Consider the following 27,466-nt stretch of genomic DNA (forward strand, 5'->3'; position numbering starts at 1 on the left):
GCTTTGGGCTAGATGACCCTTAGCTGGGGGCTATCCTCTGTGTTACGTGATGTTTGACAGCATCTCTGGCCTTTTCCCACGGAATTCTGCCATTCTACCCTCCTATATCTTCAATTACAACAACCAAAAAATGTCTGCAGACATCCTCCAAAGGTTCCCTGGTGGCAAACATTCCTCTACTGCCTTTCTAGACCCCACCTCTCCTCCCTGACAAGGACTCACTTAGTTTGATGAAACACTAGAAATAATTGTTTTATTGTATCTCAACCCTGAATATTTTCATGATGCCCATTTCAATACAAAAATATAGACGTTAACTTAGGAAAGCATCTTAGGCCTTTGTCTTACCAGACCATCTGAATAACTCTTTCAAAGAATTTTTTTACTTAGGATAATGACTGACAAGGAGCCCATGGTTATTGCATTTGAATGAAATTGTTATCTGGAGAGAGGGATGAAGTGAGCTTTTCACTTTTAGCTCAACTATGAATATTACCATAGTTCTCCTGGAAACTTGTGAGAGACTGATTCTAATGCCCCCATGCGTTGTGTATCAGATGTGAAATGACCCCCATCGGCTCTTGTGTCTGAACATTTGGTCCTTGCAATGGATGTTCTTGGTTGTCAACTTGACTACATCTGGAATTAACTAAAACTCAAATGACTGGGCACACCTGTGGGGAATTTTTTTTCTTAATTAAATCATTTGAAATACACAGACCCACCTCTAATCCAGAACTTTGAGGTGGGAAGATAACCCTTTAATCTAGACCACACCTTATGCTGAAAGCCTATATAAAGGACATGGAATGCAGAGGCTCATTCTCTGTTTGCCTGTTTGTTCTCACTCCCTCTAGCAAATCTATTCCTTCACTGGCATTAGAGTCTGCTTCTTCAGAATTCTGGCATATACTGAAAAGTGGCTGAGACATCCAACCTGAATGTCTGAACTATGGATGAAAGTTTCTGTCCCACTAGTCACGCAGAAGTTTAGTCCCAAATAAACACACAGAGGCTTATATTAATTATAAACCATTTGACCAATGACTTAGGCTTCTTATTGGCTAGCTCTCTCTTAAATATTAACCCATTTTTATTAATCTATGTATCTCCACATGGTCTTGGCTTACCAGAGAATGTCTGGCATCTTATCTTCCTAGTAGCTACATGGTGTCTCCCTGACAAATGTTTTCCTGCCTTTCCTCTTCCCAGAATTCTCCTAGTCTGGTAGCCCCACCTGTGCTTCCTGCCTGGCTACTGGCCAATCAGCATTTATTCATCAACTGATAATAGAAACATGTATACACAGCATACAAAAAGACATCCCCCATCACTGAACAACTACTGGGTTCTTGGACCTTCTGTTTATAGGCAGCCATGATTGAGATAGAGAGATAGATAGATAGATAGATAGATAGATAGATAGATAGATAGATAGATATTTATTCTAAAAGTTTGTTCCTCTAGACAACCCTAATACACATTTGGTACAAAAAGTGTTTCCAGAGCAAGAGGTATAAGGATGAACATTTTAAGTATTTGGAATAAGCTTTCCATTTGCCAACAGCTACGGTTACTGAACCCACCCAGTGTCTCAGACCACTATCTGTTGCCTCTGAGTCAAGATGTAAGAACTCTCAGCTCCCTCTCCTGGACCATGTCTGCCTGCATACTGCCATGCAATGATAATAACAGATTAAACCTCTGAACTGTAAGCCACCAATTCAATGTTTTCCTTTATAAAAGTTGCTGTGGTCATGGTGTCTTCACAGCAATAGAAACCCTAGTTAAAACAATTGTCAACCCCTTTCCCCAGCCATCCCTGCTATTGCCCAACAGGCCCACAATCAAAGTAGCCGTGCTAGCAGAGATGGGGGTTATACAACAACATTGACTTCCACTCGTCAAGGCTTACTTGGCCACAGCTGTAGCTGAGTGCTAGATCTGCCAACAGCAAAAACCAACACGGAGCCCCAGATCTAGTACCATTCCCAAGTGTGATCAGCCAGAAACCTGGTGGCGGGTTGACTACTTGGGAACATGTCCTCTATGGAAAGGGCAATGCTTTATCTTTACTTGAGTAGATACTCTGGTTATGGATTTACTTTTCCTGTATGTAATGCTTCTGCCAAACCCACCATCAGTAGTCTTACAGAATGCCTTTTCTACTGCCATGGCATTCCTTACAGTATTACTTCTGACTAAGGAATTCACTTCACAGCCAGAGAGTCACAACAGTGGAACCATGAGCATGGAATCTACTGCTCTTATCATGGTCCCCACCACTCTGAAGCAGCTGGAAGCAGCAGAAAGATGGAATGGCCAATTAGGTGGCAGCAGCCTGAAGTACTGGATATAGTTTTTCAGAAAGCAGTATATGCTTTTTAATCAGCATCCAATATATGGTATGGTTTCTCTCATTACCAGTATCCATGGGTCCAGGAATCAATGGGTGGAAAGGGGAATATTTTCACTCCATATGACCTCTATTAGCCTACTAGGAAATTTTTTGCTTCCTGTCCCCCTACCGTAAGTTCTGCTGGTCTAGAAGTTTTAGTTCCAGAGGTGGGAGCACTCCTGCCAGGAGCCACTACAAACATTCATTGAACAGAAAATTCAGACTTCCCTGGTCACTTTGGGTTTTTGAAGCCCTTAAGTCAACAGGCTAAAAAAAGAATAACATTGTTAGGAGGAGCAATTGAATCCAGATTATCAAGGGGACATTGGATTATTTCTCCATGATGAAGATGAGAAGACTATGTCTTCAGTGCAGGAGCTCCTTAGGGTATCTCATGGTGGTACCATAACCTGTGATTAAAACCAATGGGGGACTACAATAGCTTAATCCAGACAGGATGAGAGGGCACAGATCATTCAGGAAAGAAGGTATGGTTCACTCCTCCAGGAAAAGAGCCAAGACCTGCTGAGGTACTTGCAGAAGATGGAGGAAATACAGAATGGGTAGTTGTAGGTGGAGTTTTTTGTTGAGACTGCTGGCTCCCCAATAAACACAAAGAGACTTAATATTAATTATAAATGCTCAGTTGATAGCTCAGGCTGGTTACTAGCTAATTCTTACATTTTAAACTAACCCATATTTCTTATCTACCCTTAGCCATGTGGCTATAACTTTTTTCAACACAGTGTGTTCACCTTGCTTCTCTCTGTGTCTCTTGAAATTCCCCAGACACTGTCCTTCTTCCTCCCCATGTACTCTGTCTGGTTGTCCTACCTATACTTCCTGCCCAGCTATTAGCCAGTGAGTTCTTTTATTAAACCAATCAGAAAGTGCCTTGGCAAAGACACATCTTTACAGTGTACCAAAATATTATTTCATAACATTTCCCCCTTTTTGTCTAATTAAAAAAGAATGTTTTAATTTTAACATAATAAAACTATATATAACAAAAACAGTTATCGAGTTACAATATCTAGTCCATTTATATTTGGCAAAATTAGAGAAAATGCTCTATTATATATCTCATCTTTGTGAGTCTAAAGTTTTATACCTAATTTACTTTTAATCATAATTAAAGAAAACTATAAGTTTAATTATTTAGTCTTTAACTCCCTCAAAGACCCCAGAAGTGTTTAATGTTACATAGCAACAAGAACATCTGATTGCCTGGATAGTCACCCAGAGTTCTTCTGCAATTTGGTGGCATCCAACTTTGCCCTATAGGCCTTATATCTGATAGACATTTCTCAGAAGCAAGGAATTTTGAAGGACTGTTGTACTTTGTCTGGGCAAAGTTTGGCAATTTGCTTTTTATGTGTGCCCTACTGGTCCAGTTTGGGCAGTATACTGTCAGCAATTGAGACAAGGGCAGTTTCTTTGTCCAAATGGCTAGCTTTTGCCATAAAGAAAACAAACTCCTTATGTAGTTTGTTCAGCGCCCATCATCTCCTTTTGAAGCAAGTCAGTGCTATCAGAAGCAGATGTATCTCACTGTCATGAAAAGCATTAGGTTATTAAATGTATTAAATGTCATATTCTGTAGGTCTTTGATGTGTTTGAAGATCATCTATCTATCTAACTGTATCTGTGTATGAACTGAAAACATACCTAACATGACTATAAGTTTTACTATTATAGATGACTACTAATCTATATTTCTTAATTGTATATTACATTTTTAAATGAGCTTCATAAACACAATACCCTAAACAAAATTAACTTTTAATTTGTATCAATAAACCAAAATCCATACCAATGTAAAAATATTTTGAGATTAGTAGTTGGTTTTTGGATTAAAGTAAGTTCAAGAATCTATTCTTTTATCTCATTATTTCAATGTCATATTCCCCTTTTTTTTCCTTTAGAGAGAGATCTTTGAATTTAATGCTTTTGTTTAGCTTTTTTTTACTATGACCAATAACTTTTAACCAGACCCCTTAAATGATGACAAACATCCATAAACCATCATTTGGAAATGTAGCCATTGTTTTTTCTAGACTGCTCTCTGTTGTCTGGGTGCACTAGCATCTTTGGGGGAACATTGAGAAAATCAGGATAATTGTAAAGTCTTGGTGGTTATATTTTGTGAGACTGGATCATCTGGAAGGCCTTGAAGCTACTCTGGATGCTGGGTCACCTGGGATATCTGTTTTTATTGGTTTCTGCCCCCTGTTCTGAAAACACATAAACTTTTAAAGGTAACATACATATCTGCATTAATACAAGTATAGACTGTATGTTGTACACAAATTAGCCAAAGATGATTTTTTGTTTTATATTTGAGCAGGTAAAATATACATCATGCATCTTGTAGTTCTTCTAGGTTTATTTACTTATTCATTCTGTAGTCAGGATTTTCAGGGTGTCTTCCTCCATCAAATATGAACCATATCAACCTGGCATGACTCTATAGCCTCTCATCTCCTATGGAAATAAAAGCATAACCTCTTCCCCAAAGTAACCTATATTTTGACTTCCATTTTGAAGTCAAGACATTTTTTAAATATATAGGTTAGTTTAATCCAGTTTTTATAACCCAGTGCATCTTAGCAGTTGTCATTCCTTCATTAGCAATCAGAAAATGTAAAGACAACAAAATAGCATATAGAATCCAGACTCTCTATGTATTTCCATCTTTATGTGGCTTATGATTTTTTATTCTATTTCTTTTTAAGGACTTTTTATTATTTTTAAACTATTTTTTAATCTATAACCATTTCTACCTTTCTTTTCTCTCCTAAACCTGTGTATATTTTAAAACATATCATAACCCATTTAAAAGGTTATTTTCTGTCTGGATCTGTCTTTATTGAGCATCTGTATTATTTTTTGATTGCATGAAATGAATCTTAAACTGTCAACTGCTGCTGGTGTAGCTTAGCTTAGTGCATGGCACTAATGTGTGGCCGGTGGCAGCTGACTCCTCCCATAGGCAGGTGCTGAGAGACACATCTCAGTACTGTGGACAGCATGAGAGTCATGAGACCAGGAAGCTGCATTTGGCTCTGTTTTTGTGTGTTTGGAAACTTTTTAAAGCATTTAAGGCTTTATGTGGATGTTTGGGCTACAGGTACAGAGGAAGGTGGTTATAAATGCCAACTAAGGCCGTATGGCCAGTTGCAGAAACGAGATTATAATTGACGTGTTTCTGTCATATTTGTTAGCCATGTGTTTGCACAAATATTTGTGTTTCTTTCCTCTATTTCTCTACCATGTAATGTAAAAGCGATTAAAAGAATATCAGTGATTGTCATATTTTAGTTTGAGATACTGAAAGAATGTCCCTCAAGGGACACTGCTACCTGCATTTGCAGTTGTATGAGGGGAAGTTATATCATGTTACTCATCAATATAACTCAGTTATTGTTTTCATTTGGAAATTAGGTCTGACATAAAGAGATACAGTTGTGTGTCAAATTGACAAGGAGCATACTGTGCTGAATATTCTTGGTTGTTAACTTGACTACATCTGGAATGAACTAAAGCTCAAATGACTGGGCATATCTGTGAGGGATGTTTTTTCTTAATTCAATCATTTGAAGTGGGAAGACCCATTTCTAATCCGGATCTTTTGTTTGTGGGATGATAAACCTTAATCCAGATTTTTTTTTTGAGGAAGGTAAATCCACCTTTAATCTGGAGCACACCTTCTTTTGTCAGCCTATATAAAGCACATGGAAGAAGGAAGCTCTTCCCCTCCCCACCGTGCCACATTTGCTCTTGTTCTCACTAGCAAGTTCATTCCTTCTCTGACATTACAGCCTACTTCTTTGGGATTTCAGAGTATACTGAACACCAGCTAAGACATGCAGTCTTGTGCACTGACCATCTACTGGATTCTTGGACCTTCTGTTCATAGGCAGCTATTATTAGGTTAGCTGGACCCCCTTTACATATACACATATACACACAGACACATACATACAGATAGATCCATTCTTTAAGTTTTTGTTTTCTTCTAGAGAACCCTGACTAATACAATCCTCTACTTGGTGTATGTAGCAGGGGGGTTTAAGTGGGGCTTAGCTGGAGGAGGTAGGTGCCTGGGGACCTTTCATATTCTTAGCCTGCCCCCAATTCCTGTCATTTTCCTATGTCCAGACTGATAATGCAATGTGTCAGACTATATTCATATATATGGACTATATCCCCTTAAACTGTAAATTCAAATAAACCCTTCCCTTAAGTTGCTTCTTGTCCAGCATTTTGTTACAGCAAAAAAATATGTGTGTGGCAGGGATTGATAGACTGTGGATATCAAGATGAAAAGAGTATTTGATTCCTTTACAGAAAACAGCACTTAATGTGCTCATCCTCTCACATATGACATATCATTTCCAACACAGGGTAAGTGCTGTGCAGATCATCTTCATGCTAAATTGTTTAGGGAATAATGACAAGAACAGTCTGCACATGTGCAATACAGATGCCCGTATCCCCCTTAAGTATTGTAATCTGAAGTTAGTTGAGTCCACAGATATGGAACTCATGGACACAGATTGCCAACTCTATCAGTTGCTGGTAATAAAATCTGAGGTTGGAGTGGAAATTAGAATTTTGAAAATCTATACTCACCACTCTAAACATGGTGGTTTCCCCAGTGCAAGGACTTCCCTGATAAAAATGATGGTTATATGAACAGTTGAGATTTGCAGGGGTTGTTGTCGATATTGTTATTGTTTTCTCCTTTTAAAACATAGTATTTTATTAATTGATAATTCTTACATGCCATTCAATGAATTTTTTTCGTATTTCCCCCTACTCCTGTCTGTAACTTCTCCCAGCTCCACCCTTCATGCTCGCACACCCCCAACATTACACCCTTGCTTAAAGCTATCAATTGTCAAGAGCTCCTTACTTAGCTAGGGATGGGAACTCGTGACTCCTTTCCTGATTTGTCAAATGTAATATTTTCTGATATTATAGAATAAAATGCATCTATTTGTAAGATATGCCTAATTTAGTGAACCAATGTTTTGCTAAATAATCAATGCTTAATATTATAATATCATGCATGGGTAAAAGACCCATTAAAACTGCAAGATGGATTTTAATGTACCAGAGAACAAAAATATTAGTATTGCACATTGTTACTATAACTTACTGACTTTCATGTACTATCCATGAAGAATGTGCATAATTATCAAAGCTATTTTAAAAATAATACTAATTTTTCCAACTATATATTCTATATGGGGCCAGATATTATGTATCAGGTGAAGAACAGATATAAGAATACTGTTTTTTTCCATATGAACAAACACTACACTCTAGAAATTTGCAAAAGTTATGTTTTGAAGAATGAGACTTTTTTCATAAACATATGTATCTAACATGCATATGGTTTATTATTTTTAAATGAATTGGTGATTCTAATTTATCAGTTTAGTTTCCAAATGGCAAATATCGATACGTACTGTCCAGACAAACAAAAACTCTTTGGGGCTTTCAAGCATTTCAAAAAGAGGTAAGGGGCCCTACAAACAAAAAGGTTTGAAAATTGCTGGCCTATTTTGTATTTACAGAGTATTTATGATGCTGATCAGGTAAATCAAATGTAGTTAAGCAAAAAGAACTGCATAATGGTGATGACAAATGAAAGGAATTGTCATGAAAGGAAAGGGTTGGTTCCAAGCCATTGAGGGCACAATAGTCAGAGACAGGGGTGCTATGTGGCTTGGAGCATGTTAGTCTGTCCTCAGTTTCTTCCCCATAGAATGACAGCCATCACATCACTTACTTCACAGTATCGTTCAGAGCATGTGGGATAGCCTTGACACTTACACTAACTTCCTTGTGCACTAAAGAGAATGTGGGATAGCGTTGACACTTAGACTAACTGCCCTTGTGAATTTTTGCCTGAGTTGACAGCGACCAGCCCACATTATGACACACAAGTGCTGCTGACCCTGCCCCACTGGGGGAAGACTGAGAGCACCAGATACAGTCACTAAGCTGCAGAGACAAAATACTTTGGAGCTGAGAAAGACATCAGAGTTCCATAAGCCCATTCTTGCCCTAGCATCACACTTTCACATCCAGGATCACATCTGTTACCCCTGTGAGGAACCTGGATATGCTCCAAGGTTTCAGAACAAACGATGTGAGGTTGACGTGGATTCATATGCTGGGTCCCAAGCAGTTAAGATTTTTCTTGTTCCCAAAATGTGATTAATTTTCGCTTCAGCAGTTTGGCTGCCAGAGGATCATTCAGAAAGAGGCTCATTTCAGCAAGCTTCCACACAGGCACCTTCACCATCAGGAAGATGAATGCTTCTAAGAAAAGAATGTTCTAGTTTTTTATGATGAGAAAGGATTTGGAGGGGGAGGTGGAGAGAGAATCCCTGGGTCAATCCAGGGCCTCACACATGCTACGAAATTGCTATAGCAAGGGATCTCCATCTGCAACCCAGGAAATCCTCTCCACAGAGCTACAGAGATTCTTAAATATTTGTGGAATGACTTTATAGAATGCTAAAGCAGAATCTGACTCTGAAGCTGAGGCGTGTACATGGAGTTTGAAGTTACACTGTCAGTGAGACAAACAATAAATAAAATGTCACATCTCATTTGGCCAGGCCCTGCCACCCTGTATCAAGCAGGATGAATTTAACTCTAATTGTTGCTAAGGTTTCTGAGCATGCTGGATTTCAATTATAAAAACTTCATTGAATTTGAATGTTACCTTCTCTCTGGGATGTGCCTAGTGTACTGTTTAATATTAATTTCCCAGGGTCTCTTTTTCCTACTTCATTTTTATTTTGGGTATTTTGGGTGGGTATTTTGTTCGCTCTGTCTGCTTCATCATGACAGTAGGTTTCCATCCTTTTTCCTTTTGTGATGTGTTCCTAACTTCTAAGATGTGCCAGGCGTGTGATGAAGATCCCCCAGTTTTATCTTCTTACTCTAACTTGGGGATAGACAATGCCTCTGACATTGCATATCATGAATTCACACAAATGTGATGTCTTCAAATGTGCTCACATTATTAGTACTGCCCATATTTCTTTGAAGGAATCTAGTTCATGAAACTTTGATATTATATGATCATACACGGACTTCTGTTGTTGTTCATTGTTGTTGGCAGGAAAGAGCCAGGAGCTGCCTAAGATACCTGATAAGCCAGCTGGCTAACATGGAGCATTCATTTCACCATATTCTGCTGCTGGAAATTAAGAGCATCACTGATACCTTCTCTTCCATCCTGGGCCCTCACAGCAGGGACATCTTCCGAATGAGCAACAGCTTCACCAACATTGCCAAGCTGCTTTCCCGACATCTGGAAAATGGCAAGGCTGGGAATGGCAGGTATCTATAGAAGCCAAACAGAACAAATGTCTAAACGAAATGTAAAATATGATAAAGAAACAGAGTGAAGTACAAATGGCAATGCCAAGTAGCACTCATTTATTTATTCAACAAACATTTGATACTTGTTTATTCTTTACTGGGAATCTAAGCAGGGGGATAGAGGTCACTGTCCAATAGACTAAATAGTTAAATAATTAGGGAACAAAATTATATTCTAGAGGAAGAGCATATAAAGATGTGTTCAAAGAACTTGGAGAACAGTGAGATGGTGGGTTCTACCTGTGAGTTCAAGGCCATTCTGAGCTTCACAAGATTATGCCAGTCTAAAAGAGAAACAAAGCCAGGCAGTGGTGGCTCACACCTTTAATCCCAGAACTAGGGAGGTGGAGACAGGAGTGATGGCTGGGCAGAGAGAGGAATATCCTGCTGGAGGAGACAGGAGCTCATTGCATTCAGTCTGAGAATTCCTAGAGACAGGACTGTGCATTCAGTCTGAGGATTCATAGAGACATGATCACCCCTTTGGTCTGAGCATTCAGTAGTACAGCTTCTGTGATTTTTCAGCATTAATTCTGATATCTGACTCTGGGTTTAATTATTTTTATTTATTTATTTAAATTCTTTAATTACCACTCATATTTACATATCCATCCCCCCATTCCCTCGCCCTCCCATCCTCCCATGTTCCCCACCAACCCTCCCAACCCATCCCCCCAACTCCTCCCCAGAGACAGAGAGGCCCTCCACCAGGGACCTTCAAAGTCTGTCATATTGTTTGGGGGAGGGCCCAGGCCCTCCTTGCTGTATCTAGGCTGCAACAATATCCCTCCATAGGAAATGGGTTCCCAGAGTCCATTTGTGCTCTAGGGTTGAAGACTGGCTCCACTGTTAGAGGTCCCATAGACTTCCCTGGCCTCCTAGCTGGCTCCCACATTCAGAGGGCTTGGTTCAGTCCAGTGCTGTTTCTGCAGCTTTATGACTAGGGTCTTCATGCTCTCACTAGGTCAGATCCACTGTTTCTGAAGGTCTCTCCAGCCCTGTCTTGGCTCCTTTGCTCATCCTTCCTCCCTCTCCACAACTGAATTCCACAAAATGGTTCAGTGCTTACCTGTGGGTGCCTGTTCCTGTTTCAAACAGCTACTGGATGAAGGCTCTAGGGATGGTAACCAAGGTAGAAACCAATCTTATTATAGGGGAAGGGCATCAATGGCATTTTCTCCACCACTGCTTGGATTCTTAATTGGGGTCATCCCTGTGAATCCCCTAACATTTCCTCTGTGCCAGACCTCTCTCCATACCTGTACTGTCTCCCTCTATCAAGGCATCTCCTTTCTTGCCCTCCTCTATTCCTACCCTGAAGAGGAGAAAGGGAGGGGAGAGGAGAACAAGAGGACTGGCTTTTATTATTAAGGCCAATTAGAATTCAAGCAACAGTTGAGAGTCCCTGCTGCTGGTATTGAGGAAATGTTTATACCGTGTGCACAGCCACCCTGCTTGTGACCTCTTCCAGCCATGATGGACACACTTGCCAGAAGAAAAGCTCAAGCACATGCCCTAGACAGGGGACATGTTACTGACAAACATCTCTGAGTTTGTATGTGTGAAAGCTTTTTATAAAGTGGGAAAAAGTTACAAGGCTCAATACTTTAACAGTGAAATTAATCTTTGATAAATAATCCCAATCCTGTTAGTAATAATACTCCCTTTACTATTTTTTCTGAGGTAAAAAGAGAAAGAGAAGGAAGTAAATGAAGTGATGGGGGAGGAGGGATAAAAAGGAGGAAGTGAAGAAGAAGAGACAGTTGGAAGGGAGGGAGGCATGGGAATGTAGCTCAGTAGTAGAGCAGTTTGCCTTGCGTCTGAGGCCTTGGTTTCACTCTCCAGCACTGAAATAAATAAATAAATACATAATAAAGTCAACATTCATCCCACATATGTCCACTCTCAACCTCTCTTAATTCCAAACATTTCTCCCAGTTCAACCCCACTGTCAATCTCCTTCTAACAGATTGTAATTATTCAGTGGGAACCTCAGAAGTGTGGTGTGGACAGCTAGCCTTTTGTGTCCAGGGCTCATCCTCTCTGGGATGGTTGCTAAGGTTTCTCTCCCAGCATCTTTTCCTTGAATAGTCTTCCTTGGGACCATGTGATTCCACTCATTTGAGTCCATGCCCCCCAAAACAGAAAGGTCTTTACTTTTGTGTAAAGCCAAGACAAAAACCTGATTCTTACAATTAAAGAGAAAATGAACAAGTGAAGTGATCCTGAAAGAAAATTAAAGATGATAAAACTCAAAGCAGATGTCAGCTAATTTACAAATGTGGCACACAGCTCAGCAGGCCAGATTTTAGACTTCAGGCCAAAACAACAAGACTATCAAAAGAAAAACAATTAGTATCCCAGAGAGAATGAAAAACCAAAGCAGATGAGCCTTCCTCTTGCCAAAAAGATTCTGAATAAATTGGTGAGTTTTGTAAAGGGCAGCAGGTGAGCCTATTTGCATTTTCCCTGTTCTGCTGTCTCTAAAATGTGTTTGTATTTAAATAAAAGCCATCAAAGTCTAAATGACAGAAGCAAGCGGGGCATTTAAATTTTGAAATCAATTCTGGGGAAACACAAAGGGAGGCACAATGGCAACTCTCCATTGACTAGGTGACTAAGGAGTTAGGAAAAGAGACCTACACTTTTCAGCCCTTAACTATTGGGTTGCTTGCCTACCAGATACAGTCAAAACTGGGGAAGTGGAGAGCATGCTCTTGGTGACTGTGTGACTGGATGCTGAGCAGTTCCGCAGCAGTCTTGAGTTCAATGACTGATACAATAGATCACAGCTTCTCAAACTTTTCTACTTGCAACTTCTTGATAGCCAAGCAGTTTTTGTGACCGTGTGTGTGTGTGTGTGTGTGTGTGTGTGTGTGTGTGTGTGTGTGTACATGCATGTAGAAAAATGAATATACAACCAAACACTGATAATAAATCACAAAGAAATTTATTTTAAGACAAATCTCTGTTATATATACATATAATTTTATCTTTTATTGGGAATTAAAGCAGATTTGCACATTAATGAGAGAGATGGTTTTGTTTATTTTTTCAGAAAGAATTAGGGTTTGGTTGACTATTTAATTCTGCAGAAATAGAATATCTCTAATGCTTTCTAGAGTTGATCATTATTTTCAGTTTATAATCATCAATGTTGAGATGTCACTTCACTTGAACACATAGTACAAAAAGAGAGAAGTGCATATAGGGCCATTTCAGATACTGTTGGAAATTCTGCCCCAATACCAAATCAGAATGTATTTTTTATGAAACTTGTTGGACTTTCAAATAGCAATTTCTAAAACTAAATATTCCAACACACTGCAATCCAAAGACAGTAATTTGACAGTTGTGTCTTGAGAGATGATGGCAGGAAGATATTAAAAGTCTCTGTTTCCATAATTAAGCCATTGTTTCTATAAGAACAGAAAAGTTTTTTAAAATTTTTTATTAATTTATTTTTTATGTTCTAATCTGAGTTCCCCTTCTCTCCTTTCCCCCCATTCCCCTCACCTCCCATTTGTTCCTCAGAGAGGGTAAGTCCTCCCCTAAGAAGTCTACTGAGTCTGTCCCATCATCTCCTTGAGGCAGGACCAAGGCACCTCCCCCACCTCCACAGCCCTGTGTCTAGGCTGGGCAAGGAATCTTCCCATATAGAATGGGCTCCACTAAATCAGTTTGTGCATTAGAGTTAGATCTTGGACTAACTGCCAGTAGCCTCATATATTGTCCCAGTCGCACCATTGTCACCTATATTAAGGGAATCTAGTTCGGTCTTATACAGGTTCCTCATTTGTCAGACCTGAATCAGTGATCTCTCATTAGCTCAGATCAGCTGATTCTGTGGGTTTCCCCATCATGGTAAGAACAGAAAACTTTTGCACATAGGAAGAAAACATACCAGAGTCTTGAACCTGAGTCGAGGTGTTTCAAGCAGCATTTGCTGGTGGTGTGTGGTGTGATGAATGCACAGTTTAGCATGGTCAGAGAAGCCCTGAACTTTGTGCTGGAAAATAGAAAAGATGCCAAGAGCAAGGCCTCACTCACTGAAGGTTCTTGAGTATGAATGATAAATACATTTGAAAGGGAAGAGCCTGAACTTGGATCTCCAAATGGTCACCTAAGGAAATATTTTCCTAGGTCAGCTTTTTTAGACCAGGTTGAGAGATATGCCTGCCTCTGCCTCCCAAGTGCTGGGATTAAAAGTGTGTACCACTACCACCCAGCTTAGGGTCATTGTTGAACGCACACAAAGGCTATTGTAGCTTCTGTCTAAGAGAGCCAGGCTATATATTAAACTGGCAACATAACCTGCCAGCATTGTCCATCTGGTATTAGCTTTGCAAACATGAAGATTACAGGAGAAAATTGGGTCATGATGACATCTTTCAAATTTTCAGAAAGTGGCTGAAGCCAGGCAGTGTGCAGCAGGGCTCTATTCTCTGCAAGGAAGCCCTAAGAATGAAACTGGGAAAGTGAGATCTAAGTTGCTATGGAGACCACAGGATGCTGAGATGCCGTAATGGTGAAATATCTACTGAGGAAAGCTGCGAATGTGAAATGGAGCTAGCCCAAGAGAGAGGTTATATGTACATACCACAGGAAGCAGCTGATGAGATGTGGCTACCCAGACAATTCCATCATGAGCCCCAAGTGCCAGATAAGGAGGCACAGCATTTGATGTTTGCCCTTCTGGGTTTTAGTCTTACTATACTATGACATATCGTTGCTATCCTCCTGTTATTTGGAGAATGGAAATATTGTGTCATTATATGTTGGAAGTATGACACTTTTTTTATTTCTTAAGAGGTCAAGTTAAAACATTGCCTTGAACCTTAAAAGAGACTTCAATCTTTGGGTTCTTGCCTATGTTAAAGCTGTTAAAATTTTGAAGAGTTTTAAAAATAGACTAAAAACATTTTAAGAGGGGATTTTAATAGGGATGTTATGATTTAAAGTGATATGTTTAAGTGAACCTGACAAAGTAGAGTTGGGATAGTTAATCTTCATGGTCCACTTGACTGGTGTAGAATCGCCGAGGAAATATACTTATCAGTTTGTCTATTTGGGTATTTCCAGAAAGGTTTAACAGAGGAGTGAAGATATACCCTGAATATAGGCATTAACATTCCATGACTAGACTGAGTAAAAAAGGAGAAAATTAGCTGAGCCCACCATTGATCTCTTGGCTTCCTGATTGTGAAGAGAACATGACCAACTGTCTCACAAGCCTGCTTCTATGAGTCTTTCAATATAGTACACTGTTGCCTCTAACTGTGAGCCAAAATGAACCCTTCCCTGTTTAAATTGATATTGTCAGGTACTTTGTCATCTAGAAAAATACCTAACATAGATGGAAAGAGATGACACAATAGAAAAAATAAATGAAATAAAGACCATAGGCCTATGGGAAGAATGAAGGGAAAATGAAAGGAGATTGGATGTAAATGAATATGGCCCCAGATCCTCCTTGGAGCTACAATGAACACCAGAAACTTGAGTTCATGTGTTGCCCTAACATACAGCATGGCTTATGAAGATAGGGTTTATAAATGTTGGCAACCAGAGTTCATATCTTGACATCATGGGAGCTACACCAGAACCTATCCTTGCTGTAATACATCTCCCCCCAAGACATGGAGAAACAACTTGAGAATGAAGATCCTTCACTGACCCCAGGTCGGAAATCAAAGAGAATGGAGGACCACTCATTTACGTCTTTGCCAAGAATGCTATTAATAGGTGTGATCAAGCTTAAACCAATCCCTACTAATATTACTTTATTTAGTCTTTTTTACCTTATTTTTTATTTTGTGTGTATGAGAGTTTTTCTTGAAAGTATATCTGTGTGTCATGGTCACATGATGCCCACAGAGGCCAGAAGAAGGCATTGGATCCCTGGCACTGGAACTATAAGTGGTGGTAAGCCAATATGTGGGTGGGGTCCTCTGAAAGAACAGCCAGTGCTTTTAACTGCTAAGTCCTCTCTCCAGTCCCATTTTATTTAATCTTCACAAGAAAATATCTTAATGTGCATCAGAATTGTAGAGACTTTATATTAAAGCATAACATAATAACTTCCCCTAGAAGAAAATGGAACTGGAGGGATGTGGTTAAGAGTACTTATTGCATCTGGGTAATCGGTCCAGCTTGGAAGCATCTGACGCCAAGGGTTTGCTCGCCAGATCCGAGATCAGCATCAGGACCCGACACACCCGGACACTGACAAGGCCCCAGTGGCAGTGCCGCCTCCATCCAAAAAAGAGGACACACATCAGAGTATTGGAACTGTTTGCATCTACCAGAAGGGAACCTTGGTCCCATACCCAACAGGAGAGGAACAGACTCCTGCTACACCCACCAGAAGAAAGGATGAGGTCAATGTAAAAGAACATTCAACAACAGAAAACCCAACATGACACCACCAGAGACTAGGAACCATACAACAGCAAGACCTGAACATCACGATGCAGATAAAGAAGAAGAGAATGACCTTAAAAACATCTTCATGAAAATGATAGGACCTCAAAGAGGACGTGAGAAAACACCTTAAAGAAATGGAAGAAAAAAACAAACAAAAAATAAAAGATATCAATAAATCTCTCAAGGAAACAGTTCAAGACCTAAAAACTGAAATAGAGACAGTAAAGAAAGCACAATCTGAAAGAATGCTGGAAATAGAAAAGCTGGGTAAACGATCAGGAACTACAGATGTAAGCATAACCAACAGAATACAAGATATGGAAGAGAGAATCTCAGGAGTTGAAGACACACTAGCAGAAACAGAATCATCAACCAAGGAAAATCTTAAGTAGAACAAATCCCTATCACAAAATATCCAGGAAATATGGGATACCATGAAAAGACCAAACCTAAGAATAATAGGTATAGATGGTGAAAAAATCCATTTCAAAGGAGAAGAAAACATTTTCAACAAAATCATAGCAGAAAACTTTCCCAACTTAAAGAAAGACATGCCAAAGAAAATACAAGAAGCCTACAGAATACCAAATAGATGAGCCAAAAAGGTCTCCTCACCACATAATAATCAAAACACCAAACATACAGAACAAAGAGAAAATATTAAGAGCAGCAAAGGAAAAAGGTCAAGTAACTTATAAAGGCAAACCTATCAGAATTACACCTGACTTTTCCATGGAAACTCTGAAAGCCAGAAGGTCCTGGATAGATATTCTACCTACACTAAGAGACCATGGATGCCAGCCCAGACTACTATACCCAGCAAAGCTTTCAATCAATTTGGATGGAGAAAACAAGATATTCCATGACAAAACCAGATTCAAACAATACATATCCACCAATCCAGCCCTACAGAAAGTTCTGGAAGGAAAACTGCAAACCCAAGGAAGTTAACTACAACCAGAAAAATATAGGCAATAGGTAATCCTGTTTTACCAACAGCCAAAAGGAAGAAGGGATAGAATCCCACACATAATTTTGCCACCATCACCAAATCAAAAACAAACAAGAATGAACAATCAAAGGTCATTACTATCCATAACATTAATGGTCTTAACTCGCCTATAAAAAGACACAGATTAACAGAATGGATAAGAAGACAGAATTCATCCTTCTGCTGCATACAAGAAACACACCTCAACTTCAAAGACAGAGGGTACCTAAGAATTAAAGGTTGGGGAAAGATTTTCCAATCAAATGGACCCAAGAAACAAGTGGGGGGAAGCAATCCTAATATCCAACAAATTGGACTTTAAACTAAAATCAATTAAAAGAGATGAAGGAGGTCACTTCCTACTCATCACAGGAGAAATCTATCAGGATGAAGTCTCAATTCTGAACATTTATGCCCCAAATACAAAGGCATCCACGTTTGTAAAAGAAACATTACTAAAACTCAAATCACACATAAAACTGCACACACTTATAGTGGGAGATTTCAACACCCCACTCTCACCACTGGACAGGAACACCAGACAGAAACTTAACAAAGAAACAAAGGAACTAATTGAAGTTATCGCCCAATTGGACTTAACAGATATCTATAGAACATGCAATCCAAATACAAAACAATTTGCCTTCTTCTCAGCACCACATGGAACATTCTCTAAAATTGACCATACTTGGCAACATAGCAAACCTCAACAGGTACAAAAAAAATGAAATAACCCCCTGTATCTTATCAGACCACCATGCTTTAAAATTAGAGTTCAACAACATCACGAATTACAGAAAACCTACAAACTCATGGAAATAAAGTAACAACCAATTGCACAATTCCTGTGTCCAAGAAGAAATAAAAAAAGAAATTAAAGATTTCCTAGAATTCAATGAGAATGCAGACACAACATATCCAAACCTATGGGCCACTTTGAAAGCAGTGCTAAGAGGAAAGTTCATAGCGCTAAATGCCCACATGAAGAAACTGGAGCATAATCATACTAGAGAATTAACAGCACAACTGAAAGCTTTAGAACACAAAGAAGCCAATACACCCTGGAGGAGTAGACAACAGGAAATAATCAAATTGAGGGCTGAAATCAATAAAATGGAAACTAGGAGAACAACACAAAGAATCAATATAATGAAGAGTTGGTTCCTCAAGAAAATCAATGGGATAGACAAACCTTTATCCAAACCTACCAAACAGCAGAGAGCGAACATGCAAATTAATAAAATCAGGAATGAAAAGGTGGACATAACAACAGACACAAAGGAAATCCAGAGAATCATCAGGAAAACCTATATTCCTCAAAATTTGAAAATCTAAAGGAAATGGACAATTTTCTGGATAGATTTCACTTACCAAAATTAAATCAAGAACAGAAAAGCAAATTAAATAGACATATAACCCCTAATGAAATAGAAGCAGTCATCAGAAGTCTCCCAACCAAAAAAGCCCAGGGCCAAATGGCTTCAGTGCAGAATTCTACCAGAAATTCAAGGTACAGCTTATACCAAATCCCCTCAAAGTATTCCACACAATAGAAGCAGAAGGGTCATTGCTAAACTCTTTTTATGAGGCCTCAATAACCTTGATACCCAAGCCACACAAAGACACAAACTAAGAAAGCGAACTACAGACCAATATCCCTCATGAACATTGATGCGAAAATTCTCAATAAAATACTGGCAAATCTAATCCAAGAACACATCAGAGAAATCATCCACCATGATCAAGTAGGCTTCATCCCAGGGATGCAAGGATGGTTCAACGTATGAAAATCCATCAATGTAATCCTCCATATAAACAGACTGAGAAAACACACACACACACACACACACACACACACACACACACACACACACACACATGAACATCTCTCTAGATGCCAAAAAAGCCTTTTACAAAATCCAACACCCCTTCATGATAAAGGTCTTAGAGAAATCTTGGATGACAGGAACATACCTCAACATAATAAAAGCAATATACAGCAAGCCAACAGCCAACATCAAATTAAATGGAGAGAAACTCAATGCAATTCCTCTAAAATTGGGGGCAAGTCAAGGCTGTCCACTCTCTCCATACCTCTTCAATATTGTCCTTGAAGTTCTAGCTAGAGCAATAAGACAACAAAAGGAGATCAAGGGAATACAAATCAGAAAGGAAGAAGTCAAATTCTCACTATTTGCAGACAATATGATAGTCTACATAAGTGACCCAAAAAACTCTACAGGGAACTCCTACAGCTGATAAACACCTTCAGCAAAGTGGCAGGATACAAGATTAACTAAAAAAAAAAATCTGTAGCCCTACTATATACCGATGACACCTTGGTGGAGAAAGAATTCAGAGAAACATCATGCTTTATAATTGCCACAAACAACATAAAATACCTTGGGATAACACTAACCAAAAGAGTGAAAGACCTGTATCATAAGAATTTTGAGTCTCTAAAGAAATTAAAGAAGATACCAGAAAATGGAAAGATCTCCCATGCTCTTGGATAGGTAGGATCAACATAGTAAAAATGGCAATCTTGCCAAAAGCAATCTACAGATTCAATGCAATCCCCATCAAAATCCCAACACAATTCTTCACAGACCTTGAAAGAACAATTCTCAACTTTATATGGAGAAACAAAAGACCCAGGATAGCCAAAACAACCCTGTACAACAAAGGAACTTCTGGAGGCATCACCATCCCTGATTTCAAGCTCTATTATAGAGCTATAGTCCTGAAAACAGCTTGGCATTCGTACAAAAATACACAGGTAGACCAATGGAATAGAGCTGAAAACCCTGATATTAACCCACACACCTACGAACACATGATTTTTGACAAACAATCCAAATTTACATGATGGAACAAAGAGAATATCTTCAACAAATGGTGCTGGCATAACTGGATGTGTACATGTAGAAGACTACAGATAGGCCCAAGCCTATCGCCATACACAAAACTTAAGTCCAAATGGATCAAAGACCTCAACATAAATCCAGCCACACTAACCCTATTAGAAGACAAATTGGGAAATACCCTTGAATTAACTGGTACAGAAGACTGCTTCCTGAGCATTACACCAGTAGCACAGACACTGAGATCAACAATTGATAAAACTTCTCCTGAAACTGAGAAGCTTCTGTAAGGCAAAGGACACAGTCAGCAAGACAAAATGGCAGCCCACAGACTGGGAAAAGATACTCACCAACCCCACATCTGACAAAGGGCTGATCTCCAGAATATAAAAAGAATTCAAGAAGCTAGTCTCCAAAACACCAAAAAATCCAATTAAAAAGTGGGCTACAGAACTAAATAGACAATTCTCAATAGAGGAATCTAAAATTGCTGAAAGACACATAAGAAAGTGTTCAATATCCTTAGCCATCAGGGAAATGCAAATCAAAACAACTCCGAGATACCATCTTACTCCTGTCAGAATGGCCAAAATCAAAACTCCAATGACAATTTATGCTGGAGAGGATGTGGAGAAAGGGGAACACTTCTCTACTGCTGGTGGGAGTGCCAACTTGTACAGCCACTTTGGAAATCAGTATGGCAACTCCTCAAGAAAATGGGAATGAGTCTACCACAAGATCTAGCAATTCCACTCTTAGGCATATACCCAAAACAAGCACATCCATACAACAAGGACATCTTTTCAACGATGTTCGTAGCAGCGCTATTTGTAATAGCCAGAAACTGAAAGCAGCCCAGTTGCCCCTCAACCCAAGAATGGATAGAGACAATGTGGTACATTTATACAATGGAGTACTACTCAGTGGGAAAAAAATGGAATCTTGAAATTTGCAGGAAAATGAATGGAACTAGAAGAAACCATTCTGAACAAGGTAACCCAATCACAAAAAGACAAACATGATATGTACTAACTCATATGTGGATTTTAGACATAGAGTATAGGGTTACCAGCCTACAATCCACACTGCCAGGGAAACTAGTAAACAAGGAGGACCCTAAGAGAGACAAATTTTGTCCCCTGGAGAAGGGGAAAGGGTCAAGATCCCCTGAGCAAATTGAGAGCATGGGAAGAGGGGCGAGGGAGGTAGGAGAATGAGAAGGGAAGAAGACGAAGGATGCAGAGGTTATGAGGGGGCAGAAAGGTTGAGTCCGGGCACAAATAGAAGAAAGGATATGTGATAGGTAGGGTTTTAGTTGGGGGCCTTGTAGGGGAAGATGGGAGGGAGAAGGGAACTGGGATTGACATGTAAAACAATCTTGTTTCTAATTCAAATAAAAAATCTGAAAAAATGAGCACTCATTGCTCTCTTAGAGGACCTGGGTTCAGTTCCCAGCAGTCATGTGGCAGCACACAACCTTCTGTATATCCAGTTCCAGGGTCCTCAATCCCTTCTTCTGTTATCCATGGACTCCTTCTTGCACATGTACATGTAAACTCACTTGGGTTCATATACATACATATAAACAAAAGATAAATATAAATTAATAACCTAGCACAAAGTTCATCCTCTACTCACCCTCCACTCCCCTTATAGGCCTTCAGTAATTTCTGCATAAATACTGGGCAATGATTCATGAAACTTCGATTGTTCCTTCCTTTGGTCTCATCTCAAATTTTAGTGTGGATAAGAGTTACGACGATATACTCAGCACTTATATAATTTAAAGGAATTGTCCCAGGTGTCTTCTGCATATTCCTACCAAAATTCAGATCAATTCTGCATACTTTTTCCATCACATTCTAGAATACCCTCTTCATTCCTTTCTGTAGATGGAAGTTTCTGTCCCTCCTGGTCCTGAAGCTGTTCAGTTCCAAATAAACACACAGAAGCTCATATTAACTATAAACTGTTGGGCCTATTGATCAGCTTTATTGCTAACAAACTCTTACAACTTAAATTAACCTATAATTCTTATCTATGTTTAGCCAAGTGGCTTGGTACCTTTTCTCAGTATGGCATTCTCATCTTACTTCCTCTGTGTTTGGCTGGCGACTGTGTCTCTGCCTTTCCTCTTCCCAGAATTCTTCTAGTCTGGCAGCCCTGCCTATACTTCCTGCTTGGATATTGGAAAATCAGCATTTTATTAAACTAATATGAGTGGCAAATATTTACAGTGAACAAGAACATAATCCCACATCACCTCTCTTCCTATGAGAGACTGCCATTCCCTACAACTACAGTTTGGTACCGCTTCTCTGTGAGGTCTTGCCAGCCATACTTTCCCATGATCCCTCTTTCCTCTGAACTTCTATAGCAGGCATCCTTCTCCAGCTCTCCTGCTCCAGAGTCACTAGGATCTCTCTGTGTCCTACTTACCTCCAAACTAGATCACTAGTGTTCAGAAGAAAGATATTCTCTAAAGTGATTATTTAAAAAGAGAGAGAAAAACTCGCATTATTTTAAAAGGCAAGACATGTTTACACAAAGAGAAAAACTGATTCTTTGAGACCAATTGTCGGCTCAAGGAGTTGCCACAAGTAGTTTCAGGACATAATTAAAACCATGTGACATTCTGGATAGTATTGCCCCTACAGAGGAAAAGTAGAAGGTGCTTTTACCCCACTATAAGGTAGCACCTAGAGATGGAACTGGTGTTTCAATGAGAAAAGAGTGCATCGCATCGTTTCCATCTAGAGGTATCCTGTATCAAAAGAAAATCCTAAAGGCCTTTTGTGGTAGTGGTGTGGCTGCTGTGACCCCTCCATACCTATGAAATAATCACTTTAGGTTTTGCCCTGCTTCTTCCCAAAGAGGTTGAAGCTAACATGTGGTACCATTTATGTTCCATCTGTTGTTCATTTACTTCATTGGTCGTCCTTCCTTATCCAGTACTTAGGGCTAAGGGAAGGTCTGTAAGGTATTTCAGGAATTCATTTATTAGCAAGAGACATAGGAGGGAGACACCACTTGGAGACAATGGAGCAAGGCCAACCAGTGTGAGACTCCAACAGGGCTGGCTCTGCAGGGTGTGCACAAGGGGAGATGGGAATGGTGGTGGCCCTGCCTGAAGTGTGAGTGACACAACTGCAACTTTGCCAGGAGACCCAGGGCCACAATATTCAAATCACAGGACACACAAAAGCATAGGCTTTTGTGGAGCACCTATGGCCTGGTATTCTGTTTTAAACAAGGAAGAGAATATCCAAGTTCTAGCCTGGAGAAGTGAAAGGGCACTTGTGGGAGATGTAACGGAGACTTGCCTTCTACCCATCTGAGGTGCTGGCAGTTCTGTAGGGTCTCAAAGACCCTCATTTCCTAGCTGCTTAATATTTCACTTCGGGAAATGGTCCTTGTTCCTCTGCTCCATCTATCATGTTTGAATTTTAAAGTTATCATTTGTGTGGTGTTTTCTGACTCTTGAACATCATTTCAGTTGGGGCTAAAAGAAGGCAAACACTTATCTTCTCAATCAGTTTCAATCAGATGGTTTCTCAGTGACTATATAGCATTCTGTTCTAGTATCTGGCTCCTGGAGCATATGGCTTAGAGATACTAGAATTTGATCATTCTTAGTTACCATGCCATCACAAGTCTCACACTTCTGTTCAGTTTTGAGTTAACTAAGTAGCTAACCTTCAGGAAGTCTCTTTATATCTCTGAACTTCTTCCTCCTGAATGGAACCACTAATAGACTCTCCCTCACTATTTTGTGTAAGAAGAAATTCCTGTACAGTGGATTGCCCTGCTAATGGTGCTGGGTATGTTCTAAGACCCTCACCCTAGCCTAAAATCCAAGATAGTACCAAGTCCTATATATACTATGAGTTTCCTAATGCATGCATAGCTATAATAAAATTTATTTTAGTAATTAGCTACTGTAAGTGATTAATAATGCTAAATAACTATTAATAAAATAGAACAATTATGACAATATAGTATTTAAGGTTTTTTTTTTCATCTTCTCACAACATCTTATTGTACTTACTTTCCCTTTTCAATAAAGAAAGTACATTACAGTGACCACAAATCACTAACACAGCTCTGGCTAGTTCAAATTGATGAAATAGTTATTCTTGTGCTTTAGAGCCCCTATTAAGAAAAAGAGTGTTACTTAAATACAGCATTTTAATAGTACACAAATTGATATGATAATGAATGGAGTACTATAGATTATACTATGTAGTCATGGATTTTCTGGACAAAATACTTGTTCTGGCTGAAACAGAACAAGATGGTATAAAAATTCAACACAATACTCAGAATGATGCCCAATTTAACATTCATTGATTTGTTTGTTTCTGGAATTTTCCATTTGATATAACAGGGAACTGAACCCTTGTAAAGCAAAACTGAAGATAAAAGGTCACAGATATCCTGCATTTAGAGCATCAGTTGCCTATGGATAAAAAGCCCACTGTACATGTTAGCTAGTAGTGTTCATATTCTGTGCCAGGTGAGAGTTAGCATAGGTGATTTTAAAATACTCAAAGCTGCTGGGAGAATGGCTTGCAGATAAGTGCTCACTTGCAAACTCTTTTTTATCAGACCACAGCAAAGTTATTACGGAAACTGCAAACAGAAATTGGAGCATTTGCAGCAACATGGCATTACTGCAGCAGCCAGGCTCATGGCCAATAGACACTGCATACTTTGTTTATCTGTTGCATTTCTCTGGTACTGTATTATACTAACCTACACAAATATCGGTCCTTGGTTTGTGAAAATAAAAACAGTAAACAGTTGTTCGCCACAAGGAATTTGGAAAGTGCTTCGATAGAGCAGCAGAGAGGCTACCTACTCCAATCTGAGAGTGCTCCTTAGTATCCAACAATCTACTCCATAGGCTTTCCTCTGGGATCCCAAGAAAAAAAACAACTTACTGGTAAAAGGTCACACACATACACACTTTCAGCCATGGGAGACAGGTTACAGCTGTGACAAAACCAGTTCTTAATAATACTCCTATTTAGGGCCGGGCGTTGGTGGTGCATTAAATCCTTAAATCCCAGCACTCTGGAGGCAGAGGCAGATGCATCTCTGTGAGTTCAAGGCCAGCCTGGTCTCCAGAGCAAGTGTCAGAATAGGCTCCAGTGGGTCACTGGAGGTTACCCTAATTCCCGGGAATGCCAAGGAGTTGCACTTTTTCTGGATCCCTTACTTTCCTCTTTCTCCCTGATTGACCAAAGGGCTAAGAATGTATACAACTGAGCGTCTGTGTTAAGGAGAACATTTCTTTGTATTAGAGCTTAATATTTTTCTTCTGATTACAAGGAATTCTCAATGTCTACAATTGTTCAGAATTAATACTCTCCCTGAATCCCCAATCTCTAGTCCAGGTTGGCCTGGAACTTTCTATTCTGAGCCTCCTTAGTGCTGGGATTACAGGTTTGTGCATCCAGCCAGGTCTTCAGAACTCCTTGAAGTTCAGAGGTTTTACAAATCCACTATTTCTTTATGCTAGTTCTTGCATGCTCACACACCAGGAGTCTTGCTCTCCTCCCATGTAGATGCTTTAGCATGTTGCATCGAAGGAGGGATTTCACAGCCTTCCCTGCCTTTAAGAAGACATTGCCTTCAAAGTGTAGCACCACCAGCTCAGGCCATCTCTCAGTGTCAAAGTTCAAAATGGACAGTAGCACCTAGGGTCTAACCACTAGAATTTTTCAAGCTATAAGGGTTACACTGTTCAATCCACCATTTTATATAACACTTTCAACTGCCTAGTGACACAAAGTCATTAATCCTCTTTTTATTTAATAAAATGTGCCTTGGAGTCAGAAAGAGGCTTAGCAGATGATTAATTAGGAAGTGGGAAATTGGAGGCACACCCTAGGCCATTCCCAAATAAGGCTTCGATCATTCCATGTTTCTGTCTTCTCCTGAAATTCCTTTTAAAGATCTAATAAAGGAGATCAGCTGTGGCAGCATTTCTTTTTGGTGTAACTATACAGTGGACTTGACTGCATTCTGATCCTCACATAACTGGACCTTTGCATGGCTCTACTTCTGCCCACAGAATAGCTCAAAAGATGACGCTCCCAGGACCCAGCTGCACCTCTATGTTTTCCTACTCTAGCAGCCTTAGGCACTGAAGTCCCTAAACAGATAATGGGACGAGGGGATGGGCAAGGGGATCATTTCTGTTATCCTTTGATGACTGATGATGACCCAAGAAATTGCTGAAGAGTAAAAAAAATAAAAAGTTAAAAAAAAAAACAAATAACATCCCCAGAATTTAGGATTCTGGTGTGGATTTAGCCCATTGGGTTCTCCTTCCTCTCTTTCAAGCTTAACTTGGCCATGGGATCGAAAGCCAAGATCATCAAACATGAACTAATATTTTTCTTTGATTTAAGGGGCCAGGAACAGAGCTTGCCTATCTCTCTACCCACATCAGCTTATGGTCTCTTCACCCAGCATAGAGGGAGCACAGCAAGCTGCCCAAGGGCCAATTTGTTTCTTAGAAGAGTCCCAGTGCACACAAGAGAGAGGCAATTAGGCCTCCCCAGGGCATCCCTAGACATACTTCTAAAGACTTTACTTTGGCAGCAGAGACCAGAAACCGATCAGACAGAATCATCCTAGCCTCTGTAATGTGGCTTGTTGAGTTAAGGCCAAGTTAATATTTAAGGGACTACAGAACGCTGGCAGAACAGCCTGTAAATTACATCTGGAGTTAAAAGTGACAAATGGAAAAGAAATAATGAGCCCTCACCCCCCACCCCCGCAAGAGACCAGCCCATTTGCCCCCATCCCAGAAAAACACGCATAGGATGAGTGGCCTGCCAGCTCACTCATGTTCAGGCTTGTGTATTTCCGCTTTGGAAAGAAGGTGGGGGTGGGGTAGGGGTTGTCTATCTGGAAAGGGGCTTTGTTTTTGAAAACAAGCATTTTTCTCTCCCTCTTTTTATATTTTAAAAGAAAGAGGAAGTTAAGGAGCAAGGAATGATATTTTAAGCTCAATCATTTTAGCTACTCTTTCCAGGCCTTCTAACTTACTAGAATCAAAACCTGCCTAGCTCCCTAGTGAAATTGGGCATGTCCAGGTAGAGTGGTGGCCAGTGACAAAAGGTTTTCTTTAACCCATCTTAAGGCTTTGGTAGAGTCATGGCTATTCATTACCCCCAACACCACCACTCCCCCTTAACTCCTGTGTAGTCCAAGTCTGAAAATCCTCAAACCAGGGAAGTCGTGTGTAATGAAAAGCCTGTGTGGCCACAGCTCAGCCCATTAGCAGTACTCATCAGCCTCATTTCTGCACACCATTTCTTCTGTCAGAGATTTTTTATCATTGATTCCTGACTCTCACTTGGT

The 27,466-nt window shown here is 39.7% G+C and overlaps 1 protein-coding gene across 2 annotated transcripts in view; it reads left to right on the forward strand.

Annotated features, from left to right (window-relative positions):
- The window catches only part of Veph1 (ventricular zone expressed PH domain containing 1), a 197,341-nt gene that overhangs the window by 77,086 nt on the left and 92,789 nt on the right, over nucleotides 1-27,466 (forward strand). For both annotated transcript variants that reach the window (XM_035451715.1, XM_035451716.1), the window contains exon 6: nucleotides 9,546-9,766. In XM_035451715.1, the coding sequence (XP_035307606.1) occupies nucleotides 9,546-9,766 (221 nt within the window). The remainder of the gene's footprint in view (nucleotides 1-9,545; nucleotides 9,767-27,466) is intronic.

The sequence above is a fragment of the Cricetulus griseus genome, assembly GCF_003668045.3.
Source record: "Cricetulus griseus strain 17A/GY chromosome 1 unlocalized genomic scaffold, alternate assembly CriGri-PICRH-1.0 chr1_0, whole genome shotgun sequence".
NCBI classification, from domain to species: Eukaryota; Metazoa; Chordata; class Mammalia; order Rodentia; family Cricetidae; genus Cricetulus; species Cricetulus griseus.